The sequence below is a fragment of the Pristiophorus japonicus genome, chromosome 11 (genome assembly GCF_044704955.1).
Source record: "Pristiophorus japonicus isolate sPriJap1 chromosome 11, sPriJap1.hap1, whole genome shotgun sequence".
Lineage (NCBI taxonomy): Eukaryota > Metazoa > Chordata > Chondrichthyes > Pristiophoridae > Pristiophorus > Pristiophorus japonicus.
In genome coordinates, this window is record NC_091987.1 from 89,440,073 (window position 1) to 89,449,314 (window position 9,242).

General features: G+C 45.2%; 1 protein-coding gene across 2 annotated transcripts in view; it reads left to right on the top strand.

Annotated features, from left to right (window-relative positions):
• LOC139275791 (uncharacterized) overlaps nt 1-6,736 on the top strand; it is a 31,168-nt gene extending 24,432 nt beyond the window's left edge. For both annotated transcript variants that reach the window (XM_070892995.1, XM_070892996.1), the window contains 2 exons: nt 2,358-2,584; nt 5,623-6,736. In XM_070892995.1, coding sequence (XP_070749096.1) covers nt 2,358-2,584; nt 5,623-5,731 — 336 coding nt within the window. In that variant the 3' untranslated portion in view covers nt 5,732-6,736. The remainder of the gene's footprint in view (nt 1-2,357; nt 2,585-5,622) is intronic.
• The last annotated feature ends 2,506 nt before the right edge of the window (nt 6,737-9,242 follow it).

Below are 9,242 nucleotides of genomic sequence, written 5' to 3' on the forward strand. Positions count from 1 at the left end.
CTCCTCACCTCATCATATTATGATTTTCTAGCTACCCTGTTACCACTTCCTTAATAATGGATTCCAGCATTTTCCTGATGACCGATGTCTGGCTAAGTGCCCTCAAGTTCCCAGTTTGCCCATCTTTTAGCAGGGTTACATTTACTACCTTCCAATCTGCTGGGACCTTTCCTGAATCTAAGGCATTTTGGAAGATCACAGCCAATGCATCCACTATCTCTGTAGCCACCTCTATTAGAACCCTAGGATGTAGGCCATCGGGTCCAGGGGATTTGTTGGCTTTTAGTCCCATTTGTTTCTCAAGTACTTTTTCTCTCCTGATATTAATTACTTTAAGTTCCTCACTCTTATTAGCCCTATGGTTCTCCGCTATTTATGATTTGTTTTTTGTGTCTTCTACTGTGAAGACAGATATAAAATATTTGTTTAAGTCTCTGCCAATTCCTTTTTCTCCAATATAATTTCTCCTGTCTCAGCCTGTACAGGACCAACCTTTACTTTTGCTACTTTTTACATACTTGTAGAAGCTCTTGCAATCTGTTTTTGTATTTCTTGCTAATTTACTTTCTATTTTTTCTCTCTCTTTTATTTTTTGTCATCCTTTGATGGTTTCTAAAGCTCTCAATCAAGTTTAATACTATTCTTTGCAACATTATAAGCCTCTTTTAATCTAATTCTATCCTTAACTTAGCCACAAATGGCTCACTTTTACCGTAGAGTTTTTATTTCTCAATATTGATTGAAGAGCTCACTAGATAGTATCAGTCTAGATGAGCCACTTTGATTCTCATCAGTCTGTATATTCATTGAGAGTTTTGAAATATTTATTTAAATGATTCCCACTGCTTATCTACTGTCCTACCTTTTTAATCTAATGTCCCAATCTACCTTGGCCAACTTGCCCCTCATAGCTGCGTAATTGGCTTTGTTTAAATTTCAGACTCAAGTATCGGACTTAGAATTTCAGAGTTTGAAAGTGACATTCTTATCATATTATGATCACTCTTTCATAGAGGATCCTTTACTATAAGATTGCTAATTAACCCTGTTTCATTTATGCAAAACAAGATCAAAAATACCCTGTTCCTTGGTTGGTTCCATGACGTTGTTCTAGGAAACTGTCTCTAATTCATTCCATGAACTCATCCTCCAGACTACCCTTGCCAATTTGATTTGCCCAATCTATAAGCAGATTAAGGTCCCGCCCACGATTATTGTTTTACCTTTGTTCCTATTATTTGTTGATTAATATTCTGTCCAATGGTATAGCTACTGTTGGGCCTATAAACTACTTCCACCACTGTTCTCTGTCCCTTGTTATTTCCTATCTCCAATCATACTGATTCTACTTCCTGATCTTCTGAGCCAAGATCTTTTCTCACTACTGTTCTTGGGCTCAATTTTCCCCAAAGCTGTTTTTTTGGCGTACTTGAAGAGTTACTCCCGTTTTTTTAGGGCCCAAGTATGCCCAAAAAAATCTTCCGAGTTTTCCCGTTTGATTTCTTCATTTTGGCACCGCCAAGCCAGTCGTTTAGTTTTGGGGGTGGAGCCTGAGGTCCCCTTACCTGCTTGAGTTGCAGTCGCCCTCTCCTGTCCCTGACCACTAATCAGATCTGTATGACTAACTAACCTCAGACTACCTCCTGGATTGAAGTGTCCAGATAACTCTCTTCCCTCCTCCCAGATGCCCCACAATATCTGCACCTCAGACTCCAGCTCAACATTCTGAGCTGAAATTCCTTGCGTTCAACAGCACCACTTGAGTTTGGTTTTATCTGTAAATCTGACCGACGAGCTGCAGAATTGAAGCCTTCAATTTAAATTTTGAAACATCATGGTTCCCAAGTAACACCGATCTCAGGGGCACCTTGCTACTCACCCTGACATAACAAGTAGCTATAAAATACCAGGTTGATTCAACATCAACTGTGTATGTGAATTCAATATCTTGTGCTAATACTTCCAAGGTCCATACCAACCTTTTTCCCCTTGCTAAAATTGTCAAAAGCACTTGCTGGTTAAAATTTAAAAAGTGAAGCAAAAAAATTCATACTTTTTTATTGGTATTGATGATATGCACAAAGTTTAAACATTCCAAATATGAAGGTTGGATGTGTTTGCAGCTATTGTCTGTTGTGTACTTGACCAAGGCAACTGAAGTTAATGAAGGAGAAATTGGGAACTATTTTTCTCTGCTTGAATTGCACATCCTACCTGTTAAGCCAAAGCCTCCTGTCCTTAATGGAAAGATGCTGTCGAGTTCTACTTGTAGGTCATGTGAAAATTCTTTGCATCAACACTGAAGTGCCTTTTAGAAATTTTGTTACTGATGCCTATTTTATTTTGTTGCTTTGCAGAAAACTTGCCTGGAACAAGGGAGACTATTATTGCAAGCAGAGTGCTGGGAAACCGCATTAGACTATATACTAATTGCCTGGAGATTCACAAGTGACCTTCCTCAGTGGGATAATAGCTTCCATAATGAATGCATGCAGAAATGTTTTACTGCTTTAACTGTTCAGTGCATGACTGGCTTGCAGAGAAGCTGCCTAGAATTGGAGAAGTATAAACAACTTAAGAAAAGGTAAATGTCTATATTCCTTCTCGAATAAAACCTGTATTATAGTTTTTTTTTGTAAAAGGGAATTGAGTTTGTGGGGAATTTTTCTGTGCAAAAGCCTCTACTGTAAAGTTGAAAATCACAGTTATAAAAATGTTGAATCATAGATTCATACAAATTTATGGCACGGAAGGAGGCCATTTGGCCCATTGTGTCTGTGTTGGCCGAAAAAGAGCTATCCAACCTAATCCCACTTTCCAGCTCTTGTTCCATAGCCTTGTATGTTACGGCACTTCTAGTGCATATCCAAGTACTTTTTAAATATGATGAGGGTTTCTGCCTCTACCACCCTTTCAGACAGTGAGATCCAGACCCCACACTACCCTCTGGGTGAAGGAAAGTATCCCATATGCCATTACCCACCTGGTCGATCTGTCCTGCTACCTTCAGGGAACTGTGGCACTTCAAGGTTCCTCTATACTTCTCTGTATCCTACCATTTGTGTATTCCCTAGCCTTGTTAGCCCTCACCTCACACTTCTCTGGATTGAATTCCATTTGCCACTTTTCTGTCCACCTGACCAGTCCATTGATCTCGTCCTGCAGTCTACAACTTCCATCCTGACTATCAACCACATGGCCAATTTTTGTATCATCAGCATCATTGATGTCTACCACAAAAGCAAGGAACTTAGTACTGAGCCATGCGGGAACTTAGTACTGAGCCATGCGGAACTGCACTGGAAACAGCCTTCCAGTCACAAAAACATCCATTGACCATTACCCTTTGCTTCCTGCCATTGAGCCAATTTTGGATCCAACTTGCCACTTTCCCTTGGATCCCATACTCTTTTACCTTTTCGACCAGTCTGCAATGTGGGACCTTGTCAAAAGCCTTGCTAGAATCCATTTAGACTACATCAAACGTGCTACCCTCATCGCCCCTCCTTGTTACCTCCTCAAAAAAAAATTAGTCAGACCTTCCTTTAATAAATCCATGCTGACTGTCCTTGATTGATCCATGCTTTTCTAAATGACAATTAGTACTGTCTCAGAATTTTTCCCAAAAATTTGCCCACCTCCAAGGTTAGGCTAACTGGCCAGTAATTACTTGGTCTATCCCTTTCTCCCTTTTTAAACAATGAGTGGTGTTCTAAATTGCCAACTGGTGGTGGGGATGATGGCTTTGGATTGGCTTGCAGGCAGGTCTGAAGTCCTGTATTCCATGGAGGCACTCTCGGACACATGCGCTCTGTTCTTTTTGTCCCTCTTTCTCTTTCCTGTCTTCCCTCTCCCCCTCCAGTAATGTCACTAAGCAACTTAGTCATGGAAATGCCTTGCATGACTAATTAAAGTTGAAGATTGACTGACTTTAAAAAAAAAAAGTCATAACTGTCTTGTAATTTTTGTGTCAAATTTGCTCTCTTTTCCCCCCTTGCCAGAATATGGGTATTGAGAACCCTCGGGTACTTTGCCCAACCAAGTGTGAACTTTGACATTGGGCTATTTTGAGGAGAGAGTCATCCAGCCCAATCATATCCATTCCCTAAGATTCACACTACCATTAAGTGTTGCTGAATAGTAATTGGAAACCTTGGACAACTCCACCCAAACTCAAGGATGTTTAAGGAATTTGCTGAGCCATTGGGGGGATATTTTTTCCAATGTAACTGGTAGACTGATTTTAAATAAAATTGCCTTCCACCCCCTTGCCTTCTCCAATAAAGTTATGTTGTGTATCTCATTCTATAACAGAAATAAGCAAAGCGAATCTTCAGATTGAGTTCAGGCTGGCATTTTTTTTCCTGATTAATCTATTGAAGAATAAAACTGTTTCCCTGAATGCTCTGTTGGAGAATGTCCTGGGCAGTGGTGAAATGAGCCATACGGACCAGCAAGCTTCCAATTTCAACCTCTGGTCTGAGCTGAGTAGGCGAAACTCTGTTCCTTAGCCACCGGCTCCATCCCCTCCCTGGCATCTGTCTGAGGCTGAACCAGACTGTTTGCAACTTTGGTGTCATATTTGACCCGATATGAGCTTCCGACCACATATTCGCGCCGTCACTAAGACCACCTATTTCCGCCTGCGGAACATCGTCCGATTTTCCCCCCTCCTCCCACTCAGCTCATCTGCTAAAGTCCTCATCCATGCCAGTGCTACCTCCTAGATGTAACTTCCAACGCACTCCTGGATGGCCTCCCATGTTCTACCCTCTGCAAACTTGAGGTCATCCAAAACCTCCTACTTTGGCTCCTGGTCTGGCAATGCCTCGATTTTTAAAATTCTCATTCTTGTTTTGAAATTCCTCTATGGCCTCGTCCCTCCCTATCTCGTCAACCTCCAGCCCTCCAACCTCCCAAGATATCTGAGCTCCTCTAATTCTGGCCTTCCTGATATCGCTCAACCATTGGTGACCATGCCTTCAGCTGCCTAGGCCTAAGCTTCGAAATTCCCTCCCTAAATCTTCGCCTCTCTACCTGTTGTTCCTTCTTTAAGATGCTCCTTAAAACCTACCTTTCTGTCCATATATCTCATGTGGCTGTGTCCAGTTTTGTTTTATAATGTTCCTGTGAAGTGTCTTGGGATGTTTTACTACATTAAAGGTGCAGTAGTAGTGCTAGTAGATCAATTAATGGCCTTGATGAATAAATTGTGCATTCAATTGGATAATACCCCTGTTGGTTTATCTTCCTGATGCCATGAGAGATCCACTCTTATTTCTAAAAAGAACATGGTCACTGCACTTTTGTTACATGTTGTCTGACTTTACTACAGTGCTGTGTTAACTTTGTGCTTAAAACAGACATCCACTAATATGCAAGCACCCTTTCAATCCTTCTCACTGTTCTTGTTCATAACAAAATGTATTAGTAAGCATTTTGAGTGACTATTTTGGGGAGGCAGACCTGATGTCAGTCATCATTGTAGGCTTGATCTACACACTTAAAAGTTGAGTAGTTCAAGAAAGTGTGGAAGTAGAGTTTTTTGTTATTTATTTCTTTAATATAATTAAAACAAAGCTGGACTTTGAGCCATGAAATAACTGTTCTTCTCTTTTGCAGACTTAGAACTGCATATACACAGAACAAATTAATCAAACCCTGCCTTGAAGAGTTGGACAGGATTATGAGGGTCCTGGAATGCAACCCCTCAGAACAGAATCTGTCTTAATTATTTAAAATACTTGAAAATGCATCTTCAATAAGGATAGTAGTCACCATGCAAGTGTGTCTACAGTAAGAAAATCCTAGTGCCTTAATGGAAAATGACAGCTGGATTTCCCTCGGACTGTTGCACAAAAGCTACAAGTTAATGTTTTGAACAGACAGGCTAGAGGTGTCCAAATTAGGATGGTATTACTTTGGATTGGTTTTGGTCTTGGACAACATACAGGAAGTTGTAAAAGAAATTGAGATTAAAAGGAAGAGACTGGGAAATATATTGTACAAACTCCAGTATATTTGGTTGGTGGAGAAAATTGGTAGTTATATTTTTTTAAGTTGCATCTTTGGGGAGCCTGTGTCCTAAATCTCAAACTAGTTCACTTAATTAAATAAATAAATAAATAAATAAATAAATAAATAAAATAAAATTACAAAATTAGAAAAATAGCTTGTCATTTTAACAACTTTGACTTTAAAAAGGTGACTATAGATGTCTGGCATGTGAGGCTGTTTCGATTAATTGATCATCTGGCATTCTTGAAGATTTGTGCAAATTTGGCACTGTACATTTTGGACATTTCTACGGGCATCCTTATGGAAATAGACCATTGCATGAAGTTCAGAGAAGAGTTTTTAAGGATAGAATTGTACATGTTTTTTTGTGAGTCTACTGCATTTTATTTAATTCCAGTTGTATTTAAAAAAAAATCAAATGTGGATAGGTCATAGAATGGAGGTAGAATTTGCAGTTGTTAGTACAACAGATGTAATTTTGTGCAATAGCAATATTAGTATTCTAATAATGACAGTTGCACTTTAACTTTGACCAAGTACTGTATTTTAATGTTAAATTTCTGATATAAAACCTAAAAACATGCTTGGGACTGAATTTTGACCAGAATTGTGGATATTTTTCATGTATGCAAAAGAAAAAATATATAGAAAAAGGGTACTATTTTCCTTGAATAATTATCTGTGGATCTCATAAATGAAAATGGTACTTTTAACTGATTAGGCAATTATTTGTACAATGCATTTACAACCTGATTTAAGGAAAAGTGTAATCAATAAATTTAACTCCTTACTCCATATTGAGTAGCACATGTGTATTGGCCCTTGCCATCGACAACCTTATTGTGGATGACTGCATTTATATCCTGGCTTTGACTGAAACTTGGCTCACAGGTGGTGACACCAAAGTTTTCCTACCTGGCTATACTTTCTGCCACCTACTCCACTCAAACCGCTGCAAAGATGGTGTCCCCTTCGCTCCAAGTTCCACCTCAACAAGGCTGGGACCAATTTCCTCCTGGGGAAACTCGTGCTGTGGGGGAGGGGCACCAGGATGAAGTATTAGAGAGGGGATCCAAGGTGCGCAGAGGATTGGGAGAGAGACACATTATAAAGAATAGTTCAGAAATAGGAAGGACCAGACGGGGAAATACAGTGGATTAATATTGTTACAACACTAGGGGCCCAAGTTTCGGGCCGCGCCGCGCCCGGTTTTCGCGCCACAAAGTGCGCCTAAAAAAAAAACTTGCCTATTCTCCGGCTCCCTGCAGGTCCTCTGGAGCTGGGCGCGGCGCCGCATGAACTGTGGGGGGCGGAGCCAGGTCCCTGCGCTGAAAACAGTGCCGGGACCTCTGCACCTGCGTGTTACAGTGGGCGCATATGTGCAGTAGCTCCAGGCGGCCAAAACTGTGGGAGGGGCCCGAAGCACTGGCTGAATGGCCTCACTGGGGCTGCGTCGATAAGGCTTCTCCCACCCGACCGGACCCCAGCTCTCTCTTTCCCCCTCGCCCCCTGGCGACTCGACGTCTGCTTCCCCGGGCCACCCGACCTCCGCCGCCACCACCCCCCGGACCTCAGCACTCCTTTCTCTTCCCCTCCCCCTCCCTCCGACCTCCACGACTCTCTCCTCCTCCTCCGCGACCTCCGACCCCGAGACCCGACGCCACCTACCTGTAAATCCAGCCCGAAGTCTTGGGCCCGGCCATTCAGCCTCCCTTCCCTCCCTCCTCTCTCCTTCCCCCCCTCCTCTCTCCTTCCTTTCCTTCCCTCCCTCCTCTCTCCTTCCTTCCTTCCCTCCCTCCTCTCTCCTTCCTTCCTTCCCCTCCTCCTCTCCTCCTTCCTTCCTTCCCTCCCTCCTCTCTCCTTCCTTCCTTCCCTCCCTCCTCTCTCCTTCCTTCCTTCCCTCCCTCCTCTCTCCATCCTTCCTTCCCTCCCTCCTCTCTCCGTCCTTCCTTCCCTCCCTCCCTCTCTCCTCTTCCTTTCCCTCTCTCCTTCCTTCCATCCCTCCCTCCTCTCTCCTTCCTTCCTTCCCTCCCTCCTCTCTCCTTCCTTCCTTCCCTCCCTCCTCTCCCTTCCTTCCTTCCCTCCCTCGCTCTCTCCTTCCTTCCTTCCCTCCCTCCTCCTCTCCTTCCTTCCTCCCTCCCTCCTCGCTCCTTCCTTCCTTCCCTCCTCCCTCGCTCCTTCCTTCCCCTCCCTCGCTCCTTCCTTCCCCTCCCTCCTCCTCCTTCCCTCCCTCCTCTTCTCCTTCCCCCTCCTCGCTCCTTCCTTCCCTCCCTCGCTCCTTCCTTCCCCTCCCTCGCTCCTTCCTTCCCTCCTCGCTCCTTCCTTCCCCTCCCTCGCTCCTTCCTTCCCCTCCCTCGCTCCTTCCTTCCCCTCCCTCTCTCCTTCCTTCCCTCCCTCTCTCCTTCCTTCCCTCCCTCCTCCTTCCTTCCCTCTCCTCCCTCCCTCCTTCCTTCCCCTCCCTCTCTCCTTCCTTCCCCTCCCTCTCTCCTTCCTTCCCTCCCTCTCTCCTTCCTTCCCCTCCCTCTCTCCTTCCTTCCCTCCCTCTCTCCTTCCTTCCCCTCCCTCTCTCCTTCCTTCCCCTCCCTCTCTCCTTCCTTCCCCTCCCTCTCTCCATTCCTTCCCCTCCCTCTCTCCTTCCTTCCCCTCCCTCTCTCCTTCCTTCCCCTCCCTCTCTCCTTCCTTCCCCTCCCTCTCTCCTCTCTTCCCCCCCCCTCTCCTCTCTTTCCCCCCCCCCTCTCCCTCTCTTTCCCCCCCCTCTCCTCTCTTCCCCCCCCCTCTCCTCTCTTCCCCCCCCCCCTCTCCTCTCTTCCCCCCCCCCTCTCCTCTCTTCCCCCCCCCCCTCTCCTCTCTTCCCCCCCCCCCTCTCCTCTCTTCCCCCCCCTCTCCTCTCCTCTCTTCCCCCCCCCTCTCCTCTCTTCCCCCTTCTCCTCTCTTCCCCCCCCTCCTCTCTTCCCCCCCCCTCCTCTCTTCCCCCCCCCCTCCTCTCTTCCCCCCCCCCTCTCCTCTCTTCCCCCCCCTCTCCTCTCTTCCCCCCCTCTCCTCTCTTCCCCCCCCCTCTCCTCTCTTCCCCCCCCTCTCCTCTCTTCCCCCCCCTCTCCTCTCTTCCCCCCCCTCTCCTCTCTTCCCCCCCCTCTCCTCTCTTCCCCCCCCTCTCCTCTCTTCCCCCCCCTCTCCCTCTTCTTCCCCCCCCCTCTCTCTCTCTTCCCCCCCACTCTCTCTCTCTT